Source organism: Triturus cristatus, chromosome 2_1 (assembly GCF_964204655.1).
Source record: "Triturus cristatus chromosome 2_1, aTriCri1.1, whole genome shotgun sequence".
Lineage (NCBI taxonomy): Eukaryota > Metazoa > Chordata > Amphibia > Caudata > Salamandridae > Triturus > Triturus cristatus.
Genome location: NC_140581.1, coordinates 677,262,649 through 677,289,739, shown reverse-complemented (window position 1 = coordinate 677,289,739; position 27,091 = coordinate 677,262,649). Strand labels below are relative to the sequence as shown.

The 27,091-nt window shown below is 42.1% G+C and overlaps 1 protein-coding gene across 4 annotated transcripts in view; it reads left to right on the top strand.

Annotated features, from left to right (window-relative positions):
• Positions 1 to 27,091, top strand: part of EPB41L4A (erythrocyte membrane protein band 4.1 like 4A) — an 821,385-nt gene that overhangs the window by 440,791 nt on the left and 353,503 nt on the right. For all 4 annotated transcript variants that reach the window (XM_085632598.1, XM_085632596.1, XM_085632597.1 and 1 more), the window contains exons 8-9: positions 6,325 to 6,413; positions 11,215 to 11,278. In XM_085632598.1, coding sequence (XP_085488724.1) covers positions 6,325 to 6,413; positions 11,215 to 11,278 — 153 coding nt within the window. The remainder of the gene's footprint in view (positions 1 to 6,324; positions 6,414 to 11,214; positions 11,279 to 27,091) is intronic.

The window sequence follows — 27,091 nt, the reverse complement described above, 5'->3', positions numbered from 1 at the left end:
TAACTGAAAATAAATATAGCCAATAACGTTATTTAGTGCCACTGCACTAACAGACATGTATGTCTGTTAGTGCAGTGGCACTAAATAACGTTATTGGCTATATTTATTTTCAGGGCAAAGGTCAAATTCAAGTTTTTACCGCAGAAAGTTGAAAGGATGAAAACATTTTTTACTTCGTCACACCCTGGCTGTAACAATTACTTTACACAGGTAAACCTGTCCTAATACTCATGTATCTCTTCAGTGCAATCTTACACCACTACATCTGGGTTTTAGTTAAATACCACCTTCCATATTCGCCTCTTGTGAGTCATGGCCCTCCACCAATCTCAACTTTGGTAATAAATAGCGTATCACGCGCTGCATACCTACTCCGCATATATGCACAAAGCACAGCAAAGAATTAGAGAGGCAACCGGGTACTTTTTCATCCACATTTCAAGAATGGTGTGCACTACTTTTTCTCCGGTATCATCTATGTCTATGTGCTAAACAGAGGGAGTGCGATTCCATCCCACAAGTAAAATGGTAATTAAATACATTCTAATGAGACCCCAGATAATAAGTAAGTTTCTGTCTGTGAAACACGCAGGTGGCCTGGTGCTAAAATAGCACCCTGCTTAAGAGGTCACTGTCAGACGCATGGGGCTCGAGGCGCTGTTTTTGCAGACTCTGGGCCACTCAGTTAAGCGGTCTCTTCCACCTTCAATAAATCCGTCAAACCGGCTTCACTGTTTTTCATACATCATAAACGAGGGCCCCACTGAATCTCTAGAATTATCAAAAGAGAAATTCCTAAATGTGAGGGCCTGGAACACCACTACATTGTCACCTTTTGCCCTCTCTGTAACCCAACCCGAGCTCGGAGAGACCCTGGGCTAATCACAAAATGGGACTTCGTGTGAGCAGCCCCCGCGAGGAACTGGTGGCGCTGAGTGCCCGCGAGCCAAGGTGCTTGTGCACGTGTGGCAGAGGGGTCGGAGGCTGCTGAACAGATTCTGAGAATTCAGTTTCTGGCAGAGAGATCATCTCTCTGATATGCATGCAAGATGGTGCTAACAACAGAGAGACCAATTAAATGCAAGTGCGGTCTCAGGAAAACTATGAAACCTTACGTAGTCTGCCCGGCCTGGGACAAGAGAAGGCTTGATGAAGAGCAGCAGGAGCAGGGCCTTTAAAGTTTAAATCTGTTACCCCGGACTTAGTCTCCGAGCCGGAGCTAGCCTACCACGCATGTGACCTTCGTAGACAGTGTCACGCCACCCAACACGCTCCCCACCAAAAAAAGCAGCGTTGATACTTACAGTTACTGCTGCTGCTGGTGGGCAGCTGGGCACTGGCCGTCCTGCCTGCCTTTATTCAATAGGTGGCCTAGGCCTGCTGCTGCCTCTGCACTCGTCAGGGTAGTTGGCGGGACGGTGCGTGCTGGTGTGCCGGGGCGTGGCACTTTGAAAAAAAATCTACGCACGCTGCCTGCTTCATACCACAGACCTTCCCTTGCAGAACCAAATCCAGCCCCCTCACCCAATCAGTGTCTCCCGTCCGGGCCTGCCCATCGCAGCAACACTGAAGGGCTGCAGCCCACCCCCTGTCGCCTAATGCAAATTTTAAATGCGCATCGTCATTAGAATAAATAAATAAAATTAGTTTGACAGTCTGCGCACGCGGAGTCTGAGCCTGCCTGCGGTAATTTAATTTTATATACTGACTACTGTAGTAGTTTCCTGTCTATCCACATTCAGATTGCCTGCCATATGACGTGCAGAGCCAGAGTTGAAGTGAGTGGCGTGGTGTTATATAGACCCGGCCCTCGTAAATAAGTGCCGGTGCTAAGCACGGGCAAGCACTGGTGGTGTCACCACATGATGGTGTCACCCGGTGCGGTCCGCACCCCCCGCACCCTCCTAGTGACGCCGCTGAAGCAGACGTTGTGTGCATCAAACCCCAAGCCCGAAGCAAGAGTGCTGCGATGGTGCACTTACAAATACGGAAATCCCGTCAGTTTGGCGGAATTGGTTTTAGATTAGTGGACGGATTCTTTGGGTGGGGCACACTGGAAAAGAGGACAAACACTGACACATTCGTACATCAAATACTACTGCCGGTCACTCGGAGACTCTTACAAATTCGCTCCTGCAAAAGTCAGGAGTAAATGCATTTTTAGGGTGGGAAACGGAACGAAATCTTTAAATTACTTATTGGCAGGCTTTAAGTGTGATAAAATAAAACTGGGGATTCTCTCAAAGGGTCGTGGCCGATGTAATTAAGGGTGTGGCTTAAAAACACATAAGCTAAAAAATCTGTGCTTAGCATAGTGTCCCGCCCGACTGCTATTTTGCTGCTTCTGTCATTGCATCCAGATGTTTAAAAAAACAAGTAACAGTGCACCTACAGCAAGACAGGACTATTGGCTTTGTCAGTGGTTGTTAGTTGCATAAGAGAAGTGAGCAACAACTATGGCTTCGTCGTATATAATATTGAAAATGCATCAGTTCTCAAATGATGAGACTGTGAAAGAACCATAAAGAGGCTCTTTGAAGTTCCATCAAAGGCAGTAAAGGGTGGCACTGTTGCAGAGCAAAGATTTTTGTTCACCATGATGGTGAGGGCAAAAGTGGATTGCCCTAAAGGGATTTGTTTCAGCAGCTGCTTTTTAGAACTGCTGGTGCTGAGCACCGGCAGGACCCAGCCCACTTAAAGCCCTGCTTATTGGAATATAGGAGAAGAGATTTATTTACAGGTTTTACATGCAAGGAAGCACATTAACATCACGTGTATTGATGCAAAGTTTTACACATAGTGAACACTGAACATGAGTAAAGGCACAATAGAATACTGTAGTAAATTTACAACTGTCGTAGACTTTCTGTATAACTCTTGGGATCCTTTGTGAAGCCCCCAAAAGTCAAACAATAGAACATGGAACTTTCTGCTTCCTTGCACAAGTGCACCGTAGCAGCTGTTTATCAGCCCATTCTTGCAGCTGCAGCCAGGCCCCACGCTGTACTGGAAAGCGGGATCAATGAAGCTGGTAGAATAGAGGAGTAGCCTAGACTGAACTTGTGCTCCCATTGGCTACAGCCTGGTAGAATGGAGGAGTAGCCTAGACTGAACGTGTGCTACCATTGGCTAAAGCCTGGTAGAATGGAGGAGTAGCCTTGACTGAATTTGTGCACCCATTGGCTAAAGCCAGGTAGAATGGAGGAGTAGCCTTTACTGAACTTGTGCTCCCTTTGGCTAAAACCTGGTAGAATGGAGGAGTAGCCTTGACTGAACTTGTGCTCCCTTTGGCTAAAGCCTGGCAGAATGGAGGAGTAGCCTTGACTGAACTTGTGCTCCCATTGGCCAACGCCTGGTAGAATGGAGGAGTAGCCTTGACTGAACGTGTGCTCCCATTGGCTAAAGCCTGGTAGAATGGGGGAGTAGCCTTGACTGAACGTGTGCTCCCATTGGCTAACGCCTGGTAGAATGTAGGAGTAGCCTTGACTGAACTTGTGCACCCATTGGCTAAAGCCTGGTAGAACGGAGGAGTAGCCTTGACTGAATGTGTGCTCCCATTGGCTAGAGCCTGCTAGAATGGAGGAGTAGCCTTGACTCAACTTGTGCTCCCATTGGCTGAAGCCTGGTAGAATGGAGGAGTAGCCTTGACTGAACTTGTGCTCCCTTTGCCTAAAGCCTGGTAGAATGGAGGAGTAGCCTTGACTGAACTTGTGCTCCCTTTGCCTAAAGCCTGGTAGAATGGAGGAGTAGCCTTGACTGAACTTGTGCTCCCATTGGCTAAAGCATGGTAGAATGAAGGAGTAGCCTTGACTGAACTTGTACTCCCATTGGCTGACTAACATTGAAATGGCATTCACACGCCTGTATGAGAGAAATAAGAGGCAAACAAAGACCGGACAGGGCACGTTTTTTTGCACTTCTATATGCACCGAGGCCTGGTATCTGAGTTGAAAGATTTGCTAGTCTATTCTGTCTCCCACCACCAGCTACACAAGCAATTACCAGGGCACAGTGTTAAACACTATGCGCAAAATCTGGTATGCTGTCTTAGATAAGGGTAATGTGACTATAAAAAAGGCGTGTCCAAACCCCGTGCTCCCTGCGCAGCAGTATTGGACTGAGAATCATGAGGACAGCATGTGGTGCAAGAGCGGGTAAGGTCAAGGGTGTAGCTTAGTTGGTGACATTCAGGGGGTGCAATTCTCATATTTCCCAACTAAACAAGTAGGAAAACGTAACACATACCCGATTCTGGGACCCAGGGCCCAGACCCAACTGTGAAGCCAAAAATACATTTATGTGAGCGAGGGGGTTTCACACCACAATCACCCCCCCTTAAACTACGCCCCTGGTTAAGGTGAAAGAGTGTGCCACTAGAATCTGCAGTATTTTCATCTCATCGAGTACATCTGAACACTCTGGAGGCACACCTCATTTCTTCAGGGGCGGCTTCTATGTTTGAATGGAGGAGCATCATCTCGCCTTCCTCGAGTTCAGCAGGCACACACGAATAAGTAAAATGGCATGTCAATGGCATTTTACATAAACGCTGCAGTGAGAGGGTAGGAGGTGCGGCTGTAATCCTGCAATTGCAGGATTACAGCTGCCTCTGCAGTGCGTATGTCAGGTTGGTCGGCTGGTTTGCTACGGTCAGCCTGACTTGCGCAGTGTGCCCCCAGCAATCCCATGGCTGTGAAACAGCCGGAGGATTGCTGGAAAGGCTCAAGACCCAAAATGAGTGCTGGGTCTGCCTGCTCCCACCAATCCTGGAGCTGCTCTCAGCATTAGAGCAGCTCCAGGATTGGTTGTATTGGTGTCCACTGAGCATGAAGGAAGTTCTTCCCTTTTCTGCTTGTAGATGCTGAGCGGGGAGAGAGGTGTGCACCCAGGGAAGCCATATATGGTGAGGTTGACGCTGTAGCACCTCACCATATTTTTATAGTTGTAGCCGCCACTGCATTTCTTAGAGGTATTGTGCCAAAGTTGACTGGAGGAAGAGCATACTAGATCTTCACCCTGATAAAGGGCTGGAATCTTTTTTGGGTGATTGCTAATGAGCACGGAATGCTCTTAAGAATATTTCTGCTATGAGTTTATCCGTATTGCAAAAAAAAAAAAGAAAACCGAAAACCTCACAACTATGTGCCACAAAGACCCTCCTTGCTCAAAAGTACGTGACTGAGAATAATAATGATTACATCTACCAGAATGCCTAGGGCTGCTTGCTGCTGTGTCTAATAACAGACAAATATTGGTAAAGTGAAGGGGTGTGCTATCAGAATTTGCAATGCAATTATCACCTGCTGGCATTTCTCAGATCAGAAATAATATTTGTTACGTGGAAGCCTGCAAAGAGCCCTTTCAAAATAGCAAGGCACAGTACTGGTAACTTATGGCATGGCGGATTAGGGGAAAGAACAATCACCAGATGGCATCTGCTAAATTGTTATCTGAGTGTCTTGATTAAATGGTGTGTTTCGGTTTTGTTCCTAGTGCAGTGGATACGAATGGAAGGACTATAAACATGAAGGACATGCGACTTAACTGGTCTAGGCATAGCTCAGATAGTGAGATTCAAGGGGTCTCAAATTTCCTAACTTAAAAAAAAGTCCTATGCAGGGTGAATGCGTGAGATGATCAAGGTTCGGGATGGACTCTTCCCATGAACAACAGGTTCAGTACTGATTGCATTAGGTGGGCCTAGAGTTTGGCATAAAGACACTCCATTGCAATGGCGACAGAGTACCCTGTCTGCCATACTCAAAGTCTGCTCATTTAATTTTCAGTCAGGCAGAGACAGCAAAATGTAAACTGTTAGCCAATTTTTTTTTCCAATGGCCCAATGGAGTAGGTGCTGACTTTTGAAATATTTTTTTTTATCCCCCTCTCCCCCCCCCCAGCAGATATATCCTGGCCATGATGGACAGTAAAAAACAGAAAAATACCCCCGTACTCCGTAGGAGAAAATTACCATGGTCTGAGGGTCATCATTAGTTTTTTTATTTTTCAAAACAAGCTCACATTTTTGGTATTTGTTTTTGAAAAATAAAAAACGTTTGATAGTCAGCCCTCATGTTTGATGGAGCCGTCTGTCAAACGTTTCCTACATTGACAGGAGCCGCCACAAAGGCAGTTCCTACCACTGTATAGACATGTAGACAGGGCTGGCGGTCCTCTTTAAATCTGGCGAGTACAGTAAAGGCAGGGTTGTGGACATACAGTCTTACACACCTGAAGAAAATAAAAAGGACTTTGATGAAACATTGCCGTCATTAACTAAACTGTATGTATAAATAAAATAATATATTTTTGTGTCTTTTTCAGGGAGAAAACAAATCTGAGTACTTTTTAGGATTAACACCTGTAGGAGTCGTGGTTTACAAGAACAAAAAACAAGTAGGAAAGTATTTCTGGTACGTACCACTTGCAATCAAAATTAACATGAATGCGTGACGTGATGGGAGAGGAGGCAGACTTCACCCGGTAGTGGTGCAGAACCTCATAGGTCCATATGACTGTTAGTTTCTTATTGGGACAATGGTGGGTCTGACCTTATTGCACCATTTTGCACAATTTTTAAGGTTTGGCCCAGAGACAGTTTTAGGTATCTTACCAGCCTCATGTACCCAGATCACTTGTGCACATCTGCTAGGATTTGATGGACAAATGCTTTTAGCATACCTCTGCTTTATTGTTTCAGTTCATTATCCTTTTTTAAAATCATCCTTGTGTGTTTAAACTATCTCTTCAGGTTACAGTAATTCAAAAGCTATAAGACCTTTTCTTTGCACCCATATGAATCATACATTCCTGTGACGCGTAGTAAGGGTTTCTCTATAATTTATAAGTATTCTTTTATTTTTTTTTAACTTCTTTTTATTAAACAATAGTCCGCATTCATAAACATAATCATACTCTTGTAATGGGTTACATACTTTTCAATGGCATACACATTCAGCTATTCAAATACCCTGATATTATATTAATAGTTCCTTCGGAGTCCAACCGTCAAGTCCACCCATCCTCGACGCCCTCCCCACGTAATTAGTCCGTACCCCCCCCCCCCCCCCGAACCCCCTATAATCTTCCCATCTCTGCCAGATTTTCCCCCTTTTCTTGGGGCATCCCCGGCCTTCGTAAATTGTCTTTTCCGCGGCGCAGCATCAATCCATATCTTTTTTCCACTGGGAGACTTTAGGTAGTTCAATTGCCCCCCAAGCCCTGGTAATGTTCCTCTTAGCAACCATTGCAGCCACCTGTAGCCAGAGATTATGATATTTGGGCCAGGTCAGTTCCCCAGACACACACAATAAATACCATCTAGCATCCAGGGGGACTTCCTGCTCCAACACTTCTGACATAACCCGGAGCACCTTCTTCCAATATTTCTGAATGATCGGGCAGTCCCACAGGATATGGAAAATGTTCCTTTCTGAGTACACCCCCTCTGACACTCCTCGGTCAATATGCGCCCCAATTTAAACATAAGGGTACTGATGTAGTAGGACCTATGCAGTATCTGTAATTGAACTAATCTGAATCGTGCCCGGATTGCCACCTCTCGGGGACTCTGCACTGCCTCTACCCAATCATCATCTTCTAATAGTCGGATTCTCACGCCTCTCACACCCTAATTAGCAAATCTGGTAAATTGTTTACTATTTTTTTATATGTGCAGGACAATGCCTTCTCCGAAATTGGGTCCAACAACAATCTATCTTCTAGTGGACTATACTCGGGGATCTGGACCCCATCCTTAATATGACAGCCCAACGCGTGTTTCAATTGCAGATATTTATAGTGTTCCGCGGCTGACAACTGAAATTCTGTCTGTAGCTCCGAAAAGGACAACACTGCCTGTCTCCGCCTCACATCCCCTAAGCGTACAATATCAATTAGTTTCCATTTCGAAATGCCCTGTAATCGACCCACCTCCCGGAGCATGTCACTGGTCCACAAAGGAGTCTGTTCCGTTAGCCGTCCCTCCCAGCCCAGGAATCGATTAGCCTTAGTCCACGCCTTCCGCACTAGTTGAGTATATAGGGGTATTCCCTCCTGTCTCTCCTGGCCATATAATGCCCGTAGAAAGCCGTCCATCCCCAGCATCCAATGATCGACTCTGTAGACCGGATCGCTCCGATCTGCAAAGGCCCAGTCATTAATGACCATGAGTTGTGACGCCTAATAATATTTATAAAGGTCTGGAATGGCTAAACCTCCCTCGTACACATCTTTCTGCAATTTGGCTAGTGCTATCCGTGCTCCCCCCGTCCAATAGCAACGTTCGCAACTCACTGTCGACATTCCTAAAGAATTTGTCCGGTAAATTTTATAAGTATTCTTGCCTGCTATGAAGCAGTCATATTGTTCTAATAAAATTCTTCATGATGGTTAATTTATTTGTAAAAATAACTTTGTTATTGAAAGCATATAGCCAACAAGCTTAGGCAGTGGTATGTTTTCTTATGGTGTATGCTTGCAATTTTTTGTTGTTGAAATAAATCTAACCATGAATCCATCTTGCCAAGACATATCGGTTTTGCCAATGCTTGTTTTATGTAGGATGGAGAAAGGTGTTGCTGACGAGCTATATTACATAGCAATTTTGTAAATATGGCAAATCTCGCCTTTGCACAATGTTTGCAGCTTATGTAAATAGCTATGAAGTTTAAAATTAAAGCAGTATTAAATCGCTAATTTCCTTATTAAATAATCGTAATTAGCATAATTAGTGGATGATCAGTTTGCATCGTTTTTGCTCCAATGTAAACTGTTACGTGTACCAGACATTACGTATTATTTATGCGGTAATATTGGTGTAAAATGAATTTACTTATTGTTTGTCCCGTGCAAGTTTTGTAAAATTGCTGCTAGTGGTCACAGAATGTATTGTCAGATAAGTCACTATGTAAATCCCCGTTCGCAAATCTTCGCTGTATGATAAATATTTTATGTGGTTACACCTATGGACAGTCTGTTTTTTCTGAAATATTTCAGGCTGTGGGGGATCAGGACGCTTTTAGAAGAATGGATATTGTGAAACATGGTTTGAATTGTCTGCTTATGGAATGCTATGTCTTTCAACAACACAAGTTTCCTGCCTTTTTCTTGGAGTCTTTATAAATATGTGGACAGTGGCGCATGTGCAGTGGGTTACGGTGTAAGAGAGATTTTAGGGACGGTTGGAGGACAAATATTCTAGCATCAGTGGCTGCAGGCTATTGTGGATTCATGAATATAAGGTGGCTCCATGTTGGATGAATGGTCTACTGGGAAAGAGGGGGCCACTTCCGTAGCACTCCTCTCCACACTGCGGAACCATTGCAAAGGGTCTGTCGTTTCTTCTCTTCACCACCCCCTTGTGAGGTGAGCAGCGGCGGCTGGCACAGGTTAGCGCTGTGGGATGGGGGGCAGGGTGCGGCAGGGGGGAGTCGACCGAGTATGGAATAGGTATTATTTATTTATTTCATTTGACCTATTCTGTCCCCCACTTCCCATCCCGCCGGACTGCATTTACCTGTGCCGGCCGCCGCTGCTTGTGAGTCCTCTGGACCACCACCTTTTATGGATCCTGTGTGTGGGCTGTGCCTTCTTTTCCTTGACGCCCACAGACACAAGCATTGGAAGAATGCTTTTCTCTGAGTTTCGTGTCTTTTTTCTAAGATGGGATACTGCTCCACGGTCATCTCAGCTCCATGCTGTTGAATCAGTGAGACTTGTGGTCTTCACAGGCAGAAATCGTGCCTGAGAGCATGATTCCCTGTGCTCCTCACTGTGGCTCGCTAGAGTGTTTTTTCAGGAAACATCAAGTGATTTTAATGGAATGAAGCTGCATCTAAAAAGCAAGAGACAAAAAAATCACAGGTTTTAACCCAAGTTTTGGGGAAAGTCTGATCTTTTTTTAAAGATTTCTTCTCTCACTATGTCACTGTGAAAACATGAGACACTCTAAGCTTCATAATGTGAAATACTAGCAAAAGGGTAAACCTTTCAGCAATTTTACTCTTGGTTGTAGCTATTGCGGCCTCCTTGGTTATTGACAAGAAAACATTACATGAGTTTGTCTCAGCCAGATTTATCCCAATGCACTGTTGGCATGTTTAATAATCAGGTTTACACTGGCTTAGCCTTTGTACCTCTTGCTGCCTGTTCACAAACTAGTATGTGCAAATTGCACACTAACTGGTAAGAGGTCACATTATAAATCAACTATCTTCAAATGGCCACCAATGGCCTAACTAATATTAGTGTTATATCTGGTGTATTGTATTATGCATCTTCCCTGGTGCTTGCTGCTCAGTCAGTATGAATGTGCTGTGTGGAATGTTGGCGTGCTTGGTGATGCAATGGAATGCTTAGGTGCCTGTGAGGTTGGGAGAGTCAGCTGGAGTATGGGCTGAGCAGCGGGGAGGCTACTCCGGGTGGGGCTTTCCCAAGGGCTATCCTAAGATCTAAGCCAAGAACCTATAAATAAACCATGATCTATAATCTACACCTCGACTACTGGACATTTTCATCATAACAATTAGTTAGGCAAGTCACAATTAGTTCAATATTGTGACCCCTTTCAATTGGCTGGAAATGCAGGATTGGTGGTGTGCAAGGGAGAACTAAACTCCATCCCATCAATTATATTGCCAAACAAGAAATCCTTTCTCAAGTCAGTCTGCTCCATTAAAGGGAGAAGTGCTGCGTTAAAAAAAATGGTATGTGGCTTGATGTCGAGAGGAGCCCCTGGACCCACCCCAGGCTGACAGACCACATTCCAGAGGGAAAGTATCCCATACCCCTCCAACTTAGTTGTCAGTATTTGATGAATGGTTCAGTGCTGGAGTTTCTGTCTCAAACAATTGATTTTTGGCATTGTCCCTGCTCCTTTCACGCACCCTCCTAATTGCAATTTGGAGTGAGCAACAGAACCACTTTTACGAATCAGAAAAGCTTTTCCTCCTGGCAAAGGAGGCTGTGTACATCCCAAAGCACCTTTTGCTAACCCTATGTTTTTGCAACTCGCGGGTTTTGCAACAGTGTTTTATACAGCCATGATTTCTATAGCCCTTCGAGATTCTGTTACTCCTGCTGCTGTGGGTGAGAATGTATCCCTGTGCCCTTTAATAACTCCTCTTTTATCCCCCACTGAAAACCTGCCTTTTTCTGCTTGGTAGCTTGTTTGTATGAGATGTTTGATTAACATAAATTGTCTTAATTTCTTAGGCCCAGAATTACGAAAGTGCACTTCAGAGAAACGCAATTTGAACTCCGGGTCCTGGGAAAGGATGTAAGTTGCTATTTTTTGTTATTCTGCTAACTCTCGAATACATGCCAGTTTGCTTTCCAGGTATGGTAGAGAACGTTTGAATAATATTGTTATTTACGTTTTCGAGATATATTGGATATTCCTTCCAATATTTTATTTGTGTACTGTAAGCCATAAAGTGCGTATTAAGGTGTCTAGTTTAGTATTGCTTCTTTTTAGCAGATTGTTTTCCTTGTGTGGGAACAGTTATGGCGGACTTTCACACGTCACTCAGTGGTGAACATGTAGAATTCAGTCACTTTTTGCAACACTATTCAAATAGGTGAAACAGAAGATTTTGAAACTAAAAAAGAGACCTATACAGCTCCGAGTAATTTTATCACCATACAACACTCATAATGTTTCAAGCAAATATGCTGTGAAAGATCTGGTAGAAATATTGACAGATCTGGTGGAATCCTCGTAGGAGATTTTAAATATATTGTTAACATAACGTGTATCTGTAAAGCCACATTCACCCATGGGCCTCCTGGCGCTGAATAACAGATGTTTATTGTTACCTAACTCAGTTGGACTCATTTTATTGACCTCAGAAGGATGTAAGGCTGAGTGGACTGCCGGGATAAGAACCTATGACCATAAGGTCACAGGCCCCAACAGTGGACACGTTAGTCCACTAAGCCACCAGACCCGGCTGTTGAATTTTGAAACTTATATTTCTGTTGTTTCGCTCAGTTTCATTTTACCACGAGTAAAGGCAAGTGTACCGTCTGTGCTAATTAGTTTTGGACTTTACGTCTCATCGTTTCAAATGTACTAATAATGGTCTATGCACAGGGACAGGGTAATGCAAACAGCTAATCCAGCTATTAAAAAGCAAGGTGAATTAGTCAGGTCGCTGCTTGTGATCCCCCAGTATTGGCTATTCACATCTATCTCCTTTCTGCAACTTTAACGCCCTCTTCCCACTCTCTTCACTCTCTTTGTCTTCTGCTGTACACCTTCCGTTTTTCACTCACGTTTCCTTCTCTTCTGCCCGTCCTCAAATAAAAATATCACTTTTTTCACCACTCAAAATCTACCGATCATCTACCAGAACAATGGACACCGCCAACTGTGCCTTTATAAAATGCAAGTTCAGCAGTTACGCACCCACTCCATACCTCAGACCCTGCAGATCTGCGAAATACCCACCTTCTAGCTATTGCAAACATATTGATTTGAATCAACACTGAAGTTAACCTAAACAAAATCTTGCCATCCAGCTGCAATGCTGTATGCTGCAACAGCCAGCAGGGTAAGGGAGGAGGATCAGCTATCATTTACAACTCCTCAGTTCATCTTCACAGAAATCCCAGGGCCCCCTTTGTCCTCTCTTCAATACCTGTAAGTAAAACGCACCACAACATCAAACGTTTCAGCTACCATAAAGGTAGTTAAATCCAAGAATATAAGGTAATATCGTTTCTAAGGATATTGTTGATTTTAATATCATTTTCAGTAATAGAAGTTGAAGAAATATCGTTTTTGAAATATTTTAATGTGTTTTAGTTAATATATTAATTTTCTGTTACTATTGTTTGCCTGATTGTTATTCTTTTAAAAAATATATTGTTTATAACGTTGTCATTTAGAATTTTGTATTTAATTATTAATAGTAATTAGTAAGGTTGTAGCTGTTTGTTGAGTTTGTAGGGGGATAGGGCTGGAATAATTAACAACGAATTATGTAATTGATTATTATTATTTAAATTGTTCAATGCTGCTTTATTTTAGTTAGATTTTAGGTGTGGGCTGCTGAGTTTGTAGGGGTGTAGGGTGGGAAGGTATTTAAGTAATAATCAACAATTAATTAATAATTGTTGATTAAATATTTAATTGATTAATAATTATGTAAATTGTTTAATTCTGATTTCTTTCAGTTATGTTTTAGGTGCAGGCTGCTGGGTATAGGGTGGAAAGTTACATTAAATGAAATGTAATTTTTTTACATTTGTTTTTTGAGTGCTTACAATGTAAAATAATTAAGTTATTACTAATTGTGTAATTGTTTTGATGTTTAGTTTTCTATGGATTTTAGTATTTATATGTGTATTACACATGTATTTTTAAATGTTGTGTTTTTTTAACCTTTTTTTGATGAGTTGGATGGGAAGAAAATTCATGTATATTTTTATAATTATTAATATTTATATGTGATTTATTAATTGATAATTATGTATATTTTTAAACAATTTATACTTTTATACAGTCACTTTTAATTTATTCTATGGGAAGTGTTTGTGAAAGTTTGTGCTATGATATTTGTTATTTGAATTGTTTTTAATTGAAATTAAATAGGTTCCTTTCTATTTCCCACTCACTTCCCAATCTCTCCTGCCTGTTCTCAAATAGAAATATCACTTTTTTCTCCACCCAAGATCTACTGATTCTGTCCATTGTCTACCAGAACTATGGACACCACCTGTGCCCATATAAATGCAAGTTCAGTAGTTAAATGCCCACTTCATATTTCAGACCTTATAGATCTACAATACAAAATGATTTATATTCTTTTTGGTAGTAAGGGAAGTTGAATATATTTTATGTAAGTAGATTTTTTCTTTTCTTCCTTTTTTTAGGTCGAGCATTCAAGACCTCTTGTATATACTTTAGTATATACTCTTTTACATACTTTAGTACATACTTATATGTGTATGTATTTTGTTAGCTCTGGATATCAGCCCTAGGACTTGTCTGCTTCCGCGTAGGGACTTTTTTTCTGTTCAACTGCCTCTATTTAACTGCCTTGATAGAAAACGACCATTAGAGGTCAGTAAAATACCAGAATTGCTTTCTGCTAGTTCAACTGCCCCCATTTAACTGTGTTGATAGAAAGCGACCAGTAGAGGTCAGTAAAATACCAGAATCGCTTTCTGCTTAGGGACTTTCTTCTTTAATTTTTCTGGCAACTGCCTCTATTTAACTTTCTTGATAGAAAACAGCCTGCAGAGGTCAGTAAAATACCAGAATCACATTAGCATTCTCTAGATTCCAGTCCATAGACATTGTCTTCCACGAGCACCTGTAGACCACAATATGTTTTTCAAATCTTGTATTTTCAGAGATATGACCACTGAAGGCCCTGATTTATATTAAAAACAGAGCTTTGGACTATACCATTTCCCGCTGAAAGGCAATATTTCTCTCCATGTGTTACCATACCTGGTGTGTCACGCAGTTTGGTGCTTACTTTCTCTCCATGTTAAAGAACAGTAGATATTTCAACATCCAGGCTAATGTGCTGCATAGCTAAATACATGTAAGGTCCCAAAGGCGAGACCAGTTGCATTGTAAATGCTTGTTATTTATAGATGTAATTATTTTTATGTTTTAAATACATATATATATTTTATCTTAATAATGGTTATATTGACAGTTTATTATATTTTCTACATTAATAGGATTATTCGTGTGTGCAATGCATTTGAAGTGAAGTATTTTCCCTACTGATGTGTAGGCTGGAGTGGGGACAGTAAATCTAACCCCTCCGCACTCCATCACTCTCCCTACTGTTGCGCTGACCGTAGTAGGATTAGTAAATCTAACCCCTCTGAAATCCAACACTTTCCCTACAGTTGCACTGAGTGGGAATAGTAAATGGAACCTCTCCAAAGTCCAGTGCTTTTCCTCCTGTTGCACTGACTGGAGAAGAAATAGTGAATCTAACTCCTCCAAAGTCCAACACTTTCCCACTGTTGCATAAACTGGAGTGGGAATAGTATATCTAATACTCCCTGACTACAATAAGTTTCCTAATATTGGTTGCATATATTTTATAATATTATTTGTTAATTTTTTATATTTTATATTATTAGTTCTTTTTCTTTTAGTGTTAATAGTAGTTTTAGTAAATGTGTTTTTAGGGATTTAAATGTTTTAAAATATTTTTTACTGGCTAAACTAATATATATATATATGCTTTTTGTAGTAGTACATTTATAATATTAAACAAATGTACATGTAAAATCGATATTTTTATTAATTGTGTTGCTCTATATATATATGTATTTATATATATACATACATATATGTATATATATATATACATATATATACATACACACACATAAGTATATATTTATAGATATGATAAAATATTTGTGGAATTTATTTACTATATTATTTTAATGTTATATATCAAAATATTTAAGACTCCCTACTATAAATTGTATATATATTAAAAAAGCAATATTTTTGTATGCTTTTGAATAATATTACCATCAACAATATTTTTCCCAGATAGTTTTGTACTTACCATTATAAGTATAGGAACACAATATTGTGGTAAACAATATTTTTGACATGATATTTTTCTAAACAATGTTTTTTACCACAATATTGTGTCAGTGATCCACCTCATCCAGCATTCCAAATGTCCATCTGACTAATCAGGGTGCCTACTCAACCTCATTCTAGAACATAATCTGCCCCTTTAAACCTCCTCACCACTCCACTATCTTGACGGATGGTGCACTAATACAATTCTCTATTTTCCCATCCCAAGTGAAACACCACACTCCTAGACAAAGTTATTATATTTCAATGAAAAACTACAAAGACCATTCTTCCAAATTCTCTACCTTCAGCATATTACACATCCCTTTATCTATTAAACATCTCAAATAGTCCTGACCCCTTCACTAACCAATTTTACTTCAAAGGCAAATACAACTTGATTACATAACATCATTAACATAAAAAAAGTCTTGATGAAAAACAACACATCCAGAGCCTGATTCAGTCAACACCACACCCAGCAGAAGCAAGAAAGGAAAAAGCTTGAACAACGCTGGCTAAAAACCACAAGGAATCAGGCAGACAAGCCTTAAATCATATCACACCAAATATAAGAGAGAAATCTTTGCCTCCAAGAAATCTTTGTACATTGATGGAATCTTGTCAGTAGAACATTCCCACACAGAACTCTTTAAAATCTACAAAGTGCTATCTTCCCTAAATTTCAACCCAAAGCACTCTAACCTAAACGCTAAACCAATGTGCAATTAATTGGCTTCATACTTTCCTCAGAAAATCTAACACATTCACAAAAGACTCTCTACGTTTTCCCTCAGTTACTCTGGTGAACAGCCTGCTATGCCTCGCCACTTTAATTGCAATTTCAGTTCCTTCGAGCTAATCTCAGCCAAAGACATCATCAAGAGCGTAACAAAGAACAGACCATCTGTATAAATGCTAGCTGCATGGCCTGCCAAACTCATTAAAGCACACATTGCAGCTCTGGCCTAAGATATTGCCAGCATTGCCAGTGCTTCCATACAATGAGGTCACTTCCATGACACTCTACAACATGGCATTGTTTTTACACCAACTCAAAAAAACAAACTTTGATGCCTCCACTCCAAGCAACTGCCAACTATCTTGAGGCTTTCCTTCCTTTTCGATAATTAATGAAGTAGAGGGAGCCACCCAACCCCCGACCTACATAGAATCCAACAGTTTGCTTGTCGTCACACAATCTGGATTCCTCCCGCTCAGAAGTACTGAACCCACAGTGACGGGCATCAGAGAAAAAGTGCTAACCTTAAGAGACCAAAATCACCCGGTGGATACCATCCGGTTGGACTTTTCAGCTGCATTTGACACTTTAGTTCACAAAACAGACTGGTACCATCTAACACTATGGTTTAACACTACTGGAAAACCATGGGAATGGTTTAAATCTTTCCTACAACAATGAATGCAGCAAATAAGTCGATCTAGATGTCTCACAATCATCCTCCATGATATGTGGGAACCTCCAAAGATCAACATTCTCCCCACTGATTTTCAATGTATAGATGTGCCCTCTAGCCCACCTGATCCATATGAAAGGCCTTAAATTCCAGTTATATGCCGTTGAAGCACACAACTTTTATTAGACCTAAGCAGCAACTCCAACACTGACTGAAACACTCATGACTGCCTTCTCGCTTTCAAACACTAGATGAACCTCAATGACCTTTGCCTCAGCAGTCTTAAGATAGAATTTGTAGTGCTAAATAGTGCCCAATTATCTCTTCCAAATTTCTATCAGCCTCCTTCACTTGACCAGCCTCCTCCCATAGAAGACGTAGTGTGCAAACTTTAAGTCCTATTTGAAGCCTATTTATCTTTCAACGCTCAAATTCAAATGACCATCAAATAAATGAACTACCACTTATATCTAAAATCAGTCCTCTCTTATGCATCCAGCACAAGAAACTGCTGGTCCAAGCACTTGTCCTATCAAGACTATACAGCTGCATTGCAGTATAGGGAGAAATTCATAATGGTGGACTTCCGAAGTATGGAGGAAAATGAAATAGTCGAGGAGATACTGGTTTCCGATCTGGCTTTTGTACAATAGTTTATTTTCACAGTGCGTGTGCTTTTATGGAGTTCACCATTCGTTATTTCTTTGTACAGTAGGACTGTAGTCAAAAAATACCAAGCTGTGAATTGTAAATGCGTTCTATATCTGTATGGGGAAAATTGAGTGCACAGTACCCCACATGTTTAAGAATGGTGCCTGTGATAAACTGGTGCTTCATCTCTTGGGAACAATTATATTTGATTTTTTAACCGAATTGCCCTTCACTTGTAGTAATACAGACTTTCCAAAATATCTCAAAATGAATTGAGATGTGATTTATCTCCGTATTAGCCATTGTTACAGTGGGACCTGGAAAAAATACTTGTAATTGAGCTATTTTTCTTGGTTCCTGAATGATTTCTATGGCTGGTACTGGTAAAATTGGGTACACCTGTTTTATTGCCTGACTCGTTATTGAGCATGCTATATCTCCCTCAAATGTACTGCATTGTCGCTGTAAAATCACAGTTTGTGCCGTACATTTAAGTAATGATTTGGACACATTCCCTACAGAAATGCAGTGTTATCCTAGAGTGAAAAGCCCAGGACATGCTATTGAGTTTCACAGATGTGATCAGCCCTTGATGGTATGGGCCATATTTACTAAGGGCTTGAGTCACCTTTGCATCACGTAGGCAATACAAGCCCTTGAGTCAGATTGACTAAGCCACACAAACCACCTTGCGTGTCTATGCATGGCTTAGTAACTATGGAGTAACGCAAGCCACCGCAAGTAGCTGCCTGACAGTACTCTGAGTTGGGAAGGCGTTCCATGGATGGAGCATAGGTGTTCCCATGCATCCACTCTTGGATTTTGGGGCATTCCCAGATTTACTAAGCTAGTAAACCAGGGAATGTATCAAAATGGTACGCCATCCCAACAAAGGCATAACAAGGAGAAATATGTTTATTATGCAGCACAGGTAGAAAGTGGAAGATGCCTCTGAGGATTTATTTTTGTGCAGAAGGGTCCCTGTAACTCCGGAAGGTCCCTCTAAAGCAGGCACCCTTGCACAAAGGGTTCCTGTGTTGGTGCTTGGCAGCCACATGTGGGCCGGCTCAAAGAATAAATATGGCGCATTCCTGCTCTCTCTATTTGGCGCAGGGCAGCGAGTTGTCTTGCTGCATTGTTTACACCAAATGTTAATAACTCTGGGCCTGTGTTTCAATGAGTGAGCACAATGCATAGACCAGCTGCAGACTGTATCCTGCATCTTTTGACCAGCATTTTTCCTACAGAGTGATAGATGTCACAACTTGCCAGCTGCATTGATAGACCTGTGAACATACATGAAGGGAGAAAATGAAGCACAAATCTACTTCCTTTCAATATTTAACAAGTGTTAGCGAAGCCAATAGGCCTGGCTGCACTATCAGTTGGGAACTAGATCTATTGGCTTATGATTCAAGCATTAAAGTCACCTATTAAAGAAAAACAGCTTTATGGGTATGTAGAGTTTACATTTTAAATAACCCCTGTTGTTTTTAAGAGGTGGCACCACTGTTTATGGCCGGGGGTATATGGATGTTCTCAATAAGCATTTCAGAAGGGAACATATTCCTGTCTAATGCGAAGACTTTGAGAATCCTATCTTCCTGATGTTCACCTGTCTGTTCACTGTAGTTCCAATTACATCCTAACCTCAAAAGATTTGCAAGACCATCCCATTCGTGGCCTTTTACCCCAGCAATTGTAGGTTTACAATATGCTTAATATTCCTTAAGATCAACTCCCTGCACCATTCAAGTTTCTTGTAACAGGTGTTAAAGATCTGAGGGGCAAAAGAAACACAATTGATGGACAGAATGCAGAACGAATCAAAACATTCACCCCCAGTCAAGAGATCTGGGTTAAATCCATCATTCTTTTGCTCACCATGTCCCCCAGTTTAGACCTGGCTATATGCAAATCAGTCTTGACCCTGTGCCTCATGGGAACAGTCCAGCCCCAACCGCCAAGCCAGGTCCTCCCTGGACCGGAAGCAAGCATCCTAGGACCTGTTTCGGGGTTTCACTGGACAGCTGGAGTTACCAGAGCATTGAATGAGGGCCTTAGCCTCTTTGTCCTTGTCCCGCTTCCCCCTCCCCTCCCTGGCGTTAGATGCTGCAGCGTTCCCGCGTTTATCTCGTGTGCGCCACGTTGTCTTAAACTCTTCAAATCCGTAAGTATATTAATAGCACCTGTCTAGGAATGTTGCTAGTCAAATACAAGGTATCGCAAGCTCTATTCCCTCCAGGCCCAACATGCTGTTGTAACTTCTGTGGGCTATACTGATCTTCTGAACATGAATAGCTCTGTAAGCCCCCATTTACCATCTTACTCCAGACATTCACCTGCCAAGTTTCATAAACCAGAGGCCCATGCTGGTGCAATTTATTGACTGCCCACACTGTAGCGGTGTGTGTGTTTGAAGAGGCATGCTGGTTTTATATAATCACTAGGAAGTTCTGTAGGAGTAAGACAGACTGGGCTGAGATGGACTGACAAAAAAATAATAACTTTACAGCGCACAACACAACCTCGTGTTATCGAGCTCTGAAGGGAGACAGACTGAGCCGACGTTGCAGGGATGTCAGAGCTCTGTAAGCTATTTGTGTTCCTAGAAGCAGGTATCTAAGCTCAAACTGGAGACTGGTGCTCAGAGGGCCCCTGCTCTCACTGCGCGCGCCTCACACTGAGCATCCGAGTGAATGAATACTAGGCCCCAGTGCTTTAAGTAGGATGAAAAAACTGGGGGTGGGGGAGTCTCTCATGGGGGCGTGGCTGATCTAAATAGGGGCGTGGCTTAAAACACGTAAGCTAAAAATCTGTGTTTAGCATGGTGTGCCTCCCGACTGCTCTTTTGCTGCTTCTGTCATTGCATCCAGATGGGATTACAATTAGGCCCGGGCAGTCCCAAGAAAGTGGCCCACATTTGCGGGTCGTGCCCTTTCAGAAAACATCATTTGATTAGACTCATTGGATTCATTGTTAGAGAAATATTTGGAAACCTAAGCATTTTAAAGCCTATAGAATTAGTAAGATTGGTGAAAACTGGAAGCACTGCATATTTGCCAGGTGTGCGAGTTGAAATAAAATGGCCCCGGGGGTGCAATACATGATCTGGCTAGAGGTGCCACCTGGCTGTTTTTTTTACCGACATGACCTGTATTTTAATATCGTGGCCGGTGCGAAAATGAAGAAAAATGCAAAAGTCTCTATTTTTTCTTCTAATCAGTATGTAAACAGTCAACATAAGTTGAAATAACTTTACAATATGTTCTAAAGCTGCTTTACGCAACCGTGACTAATAGTTAAACAGAAAAAAGACAGAAAAGTCATGTTTATGTTAAGAATTAATATGGATATTTTTATATAAAGAGTGCTCTCTAATTATTATGCTCTGGCCTAACATAAATAGGTTGTCGTTTTATTTTCTATTTGATTTTTTATAGTTTTAGTTAAGGTGAACTTGGCGCTAGGGCATTGGAGTGATTTACATGAGCTACAGTTACACTACACAAGATCAAATTTATTTTTACTTTAGGCGTTGGGAGATGCCCAGAATCACAGGATGTTGAGCTGACGCTAGGACTGGAACCAGGTCTTTGACTGCCAAAGTAGGCAGCTTTGGCCACAACGCCACATCCTCTCTAGTTTAATAAAAGCCTAATAAAGGTTACCTCACAGCGAGGCCAATGCAAATACACACACACCCTCCAGGAAGGCTTCTCTTAGTTCACTCCCTCCACATCCCTCCATAGCTTCAGGGTGATGGCCTTGCAGTGGAGGGGTCAAGAAAAAGGACACAGCTACTGCTGCTCAAGTTGGGCCTGAGATGTAGATGGCCCATATCCCAAAATCCTGCTCCACCAGTGAGGACCCTGCATGCTCCCACCCGCCCCACCCACCATTGTCGGAATGTGATGGCCTGTCAGGGGAGAGGTCAGGGGCAAAACACTGCTTTGCAGCCCCACTGGGGAACCGAGGTAAGAATGACCCAACAAATAGAGCAGCACCTGGCCACCATTAAGGTAGATTTTCACACTTAACACCTTCGCCCGCACACCTTAGCCTGAAGACCGACGGCCTGAGAGGGCAGGAATGGACCAGAGACCCTTTAAAAACTGCCCCACATGTCACCCTTAGACACCAGCCCATCGGCCAATGCCCAACTGCCCACCTTCCCAGTCCGACTCTGCATCCAGATATATAATACAACATGTAACATTACACCTACAACAAGCCAGGACTATTGGCTTGGTCAATGGTTTTTAGTTGCATAAGACAGATAAGCGACAACTATGGCTTTGTAGTATATAATGTTGAAAATTCTTCAGTTCGATGCTGAGCACCGGCAGGACCCGGCCCTCCTAAAGCCCTGATAGGCACTAACAGCTGTTCTTCTTGTGGGCTGTATTTTTAAAAGCGTCACTGCATCATCTAGCGCCAATAACCAAGTAAGATCATGCCTGGTGATCTGTTTTCACCTATGTGTAAAATGTAAATGACAGCTGAGCAATATGCAAATATGTTTCTGTTCTTAATGGCTAACCATCCAGTAAAGATTTGTACATTAGAGTACTGCTGATGCGGCTGTCTATCTTGCCGTTGGGTTGCCTGTTTTACAACACCTTAAGGTTCGCTGCCCTAATAGCGAATTTAAATTGATTTACTGCTCCGACAGTTGAAGAGGGTTGATTCCGGTTATCTGACCATCCTAAATGTAAAACTTTGTAGCACCATCAGATTTGTGGCAGGAGACATTAGAGAGGCGGAGGAGGTACCTGACAGTGTAAATGCCACTGCGGATACCCTATGGGTGTTTACGAGACAATAGGACATGGGTACTGGCAAACATTTTCCAGTAAGCCAAAAAGTTTGCCTGTATTGTGATTGAGGGCCGAATTGATGGCAGGGGGCGGGAGGGTGGGGGGGGGGGGGTGTAAGATGGGCATAGGGGAAGCAAAGCATGTACATATAAAGGCTGAATTGCACATTATGAAGCAAGAAAACATGGGATCAGTCCCTGCTTCCCCACTTGACCAAATTGTGTGATCCTAGACAATTATTTTATTTCACTTTACCTTCTTTTTTTCATTATCACATATAATAGGACCTCGAAGTACATGACTCCAGGATGCACACTGTATGAAACCTTCTCTTCAGTTTCATTTGCTAAACTATAATGTCATCCATGTATAATAGGAACCCTGGCCGCTCAGGTGGTAAACATAAGAAATGACTTGCCTTTTAGTTCACTATTTGCAGTGTTGCCAGGGTGGAGGGGAAGCATGAATGTTTCTAAATTCATCTTTGCAAACTATCACTTTAAAGAATAAATTCTCAATGCACTGATATAGTCTAATGTACTAAGACGAAAGGCTTCTGCAGTTAAGCTGTAAATAAATGTGGCCCCTTTATTTAACATATTTTCCATGGTGAGTCGAGAAACAGCAGCCCAGTGCTGCTGTTGACCAGGGGGCCGCATGTAAAGGTCAGGAGTATCACTCTCTAGGAGGATATTATATCTTTCTGCTTTAGGGTGCCAGGACATTAATGGCATTTGGCCGATGGACACTTGCACAGATGCAGGACGTGCCAATGCTGTAATTTGATTCAAATAGGATTCTGTCGCGGAATTGTGCCCTGGTACAATTACTTGGATTGGGCAGGATGGATGGAGGCTCAACAAAGCAATGCTAATGTATTGAGGACCACTCTCCATCACTTCAGGTCAGACACGGGCCACATCCTCCGATGACTTTTCCACCAAGAGCAGAATGACTTTCAGCAAAATGGAAGAGTTAAGTAAGTTCTTCCCTTGGGGTCGCACAGTGAAGGCTCTTCCATTCTGTACAATCTTCCACCCGCGAGGATTTATTTACACGAAATGACCTTTCCCCAATTGTGTTGGAAGCGGTGTTATTTTCTACAATTGCTGAGGCATGCGATGTTGTCCGAAGCATCAATTCTGCCAGCCAGGCCAGTACTTTTGACCTAACAAAGAATGCACAGAGTCCTGCTTTTGCCATTAACCCTCCTTTGCTGTATATTTGCCTTCCCTGCCGTAGGTCATTTTCTTCTTCTCTGCACTATGATTTATTCATTAGAGCCTGGTCCTCACTCCTACTTGCTATTAAAGCTTGAATGTGAGCATGCGTTTGTTAGATTGGCGCCAGCTGCTATCTCTGGACTTCATTACCTACGTGCCTTACAGGCTTTGTGTGCTTGGAATCTAAAAGTGGGCCTGGCTGTTGGACATCAGACAGGCACACTTCACACCAGACCTCAGCATCAGGGCATCAGGCCTTGGCAGCCATCTTTCAAAAGGAGATTCCTGCAGGAAGGCTGGGTCAACATGGAAGGAGGAGGGGAGCTGGTACTGCTAAGACATAAAACCCACTTTACATGGCATTGGTACTCCACGAAGAGTTTTTGGAAAATTTTGCGGCAAGGGCAAATGTGCCATAAACCTCAAGCATATTAAGAAATTAACTTGTTTAGGTTATAACATTATTTATTTATTTATTAATGCACTGCACAAAGATAAGTGATACACAAACTACAAAAATATGACTAACGAGACTAGCAAGCAACCAAAGTATATGTCTGAGCTAAATGATAGCATCAAATATTATTTCAGCTGTTCCTCGAAATTAGGTAGAATTGAGGAGCATGTAATTTGTAGATTTGGGACAAGTAAAGCAAATGATTGGAAGAGAGATGTGGCGCAAGGTGGCCTTGGGAATGAAAGAAGACACGAACAAGTTGAAAAAAGAGTCCTGGATCGTGTGCAGAGATATCCCAGAGTAAATAGGGGGCAAGCCATGAATGCATTCTAAAAAATGTTTCCAAAAGAAACACAACGGATAACAAGCCAACAAATCGGCTGCACAATTATTGGATTTAAACACCATTTTACAGGGACAACAGTGGGTTATTTCCCAACTGCTTGGAAAACAAGTGGAAATATTGTATATTCTTAAGAGCGTTAGGACAGTAACATTGATTAAAATGTAGGAGGGTTTCAAAATCATCTTTCTTGGGCTGTTTTCTAATTAATGTCACACCAGGGCATAAAATGGGTGTGGATTCTCTTTTTAAGTGTTCAGGAGGTAAAGTGGTTGAGCAAGTAGTTACATAAAGTAATAGTCCTGCACAATAAACATAAACAACACATCAGGGGCCAGATGTATGACAATTTTTGCGGTCACAAACAAAAATTCGGGCCGTTTGCGACTGCTATAAAGAGTTGTCCCTATTAGGAAGGGGCATGCCAAGGGTTTCCCTTCCTAATAGCAAGTCGCAGGGGGATGTACGATTGTTTGGCGACCGCATATGCGGTCACAAAATAAGCACAGTTTACCACCTACTTCAAGTAGGTGGTAAGCCAGTCGCAATTGGGAAGGAGGGACCCCTTCCACTTTGTGAATATATGCAAAAATATTTCTGTCTGCCCTTAAAAAATTAAAAGAAACCTTTTCATTTTTTTCTTTTAAATGCATCCCGTTTTCTTTTAAGGAAAATGGGCTGCATTTGAAAAATGAAACATTGCTTTATTTAAAAAGCAAACACATACATGGTGGTCTGCTGTCCCCAGCAGGCCACCATCCCTGTGATAGTAGCCCATTATCAATGTGTCGCAAATTGTGACCTGCTTCATGAATATTGATGAGGCAGTTCATTTGCGACCCCATGGGGAATCACTAAATGTGTCTGAGACACATTGGTACATTCCGTTTTGCGAATCACAATTTGCGACCTGCAAAATGGGATGGTTATACATCTGACCCCAAATTCTTGTACATTGTGTTATGCTTTAGAGTGTTTTTATAGTGCAGCATTTAAGAATTACGTGGCCTCTTGCTTTTGAATGCAGACTTTAGTCTGCAGTTTTGGGTTCTCCCAGCAAAGTGTCTTCATTGAGGAGGAGGAAGGTTCCAATGATCAACGTTGGTGTAGATACAGAGGTATGGAGGGTGTGGATGTCATAGCCAGGGCTGAACTGGCCGTAACGGGCACCAGGCAATCCCCCGGTGGGCCGCATGGGTAGGGGCCGGTTTGGGCCTCTGGGGGCCGTTTTTGTTACAGGGCCGTTATTGCAGTATAGCTGCAAAATCGGCACTGTAACAAAATCGGCCAAAAACCGGCCCTGGCAAAGAGCTCGGCGGCACCCCCAACCCCCCTGGGGGGCCGGCCAAGCACTTTGCCAGGGCCGGTTTTGGTACCTAGTCCGGCCCTGGTCATAGCCGAGGTGGGATTACTCACATATGTAGATGCATTAAGTGTACGCAGTTTTTCTGCTTGGTGATTCATGTCCCCCACATAACACAGGTCAGCTACAGTTTTGCCTGCCACTTGTTTAGTGGTGATGGGGCTCGTTTAGGTGGCAGGTATCGCGCAGATCTCTACTGACTATGTGCAGCTAGAACAAGAGACCTTAATTTGCTGTCATCGGAAGGGGTGCTCACTCCTAGTCTTGAGTCGTGGGGCATTGTTTTAGAGTTTACTTCTAAGCTTTGAAGCCTTAAACCGCCTAAAGAAGGGGTTTACTACATTCGGCAAGAAAGGGTTGCCTTCAAGAAGTGATAGATGTACATTCAGTAGCACTTGGTGGAGAATGTACGTAATAAAACTGAGGAAAGCTATATGCACCTAAAAAAACAAAGGTCAACAGTAAATGAGCTATTACAGGCATTCATTAGCATTGCTGAATTTTTTGTCTAGTTCAGAATTAACTTGCACATACGGCGGTCAGTTTAAGGTTTTGTTAAAAAAATGGTGGGAAATTAGTGTGGACAGAATAATACTAAGCGGAATTTGAGTCGGTCAAGGGTTGCTAAGTGGGAGTTCAAATATTGATTAGGTTTGTGTTAAGAGTGAGGACTTAGGTGACTGTGTACACAGACATATGCCCGTAGGTGCAGTGTTGACACAGCGACAGGTGGATCTAGGGTTTAGATGGATGTGACAGTGTGAAATTCACTGATATAGAAGGAGCCTCTGACGTGTTTGGACCATTGCCCAATTCAAGACATTTTGATGGGATGATTGGTTTTAAGTGAGGATAATTGACACAGTTCCTAAGGATTTTTTTTATACATAACAGGCTTGGAAATGTTTCAGTAAGAGTGCTCATGTAGCTCACACAATTATGCAGAGATAATTTTGATGTTCAGCATAACGAGTCTCTCCCTCGAATTGTATATTATTTGTAATGTTTCTCTCTAGGAAATTCTCTGATCTGACTCTCAACCAGCTTTCATTGTATACACTATGGTTGCTAACACTGCCTTGACAATGTCTGTATAGTGTTCTGAAGCCCCGTGTCTTGCGAGTGCTATATAAAACTCTTTAAATAAATAAATGAAAATGTAGTGTGGCGAAGAACACAATGTCAGTTTGAATATCAAGTCTACATGGGTTGGAAAGAGATTTCTTGGTTTAGTTGGTAAAG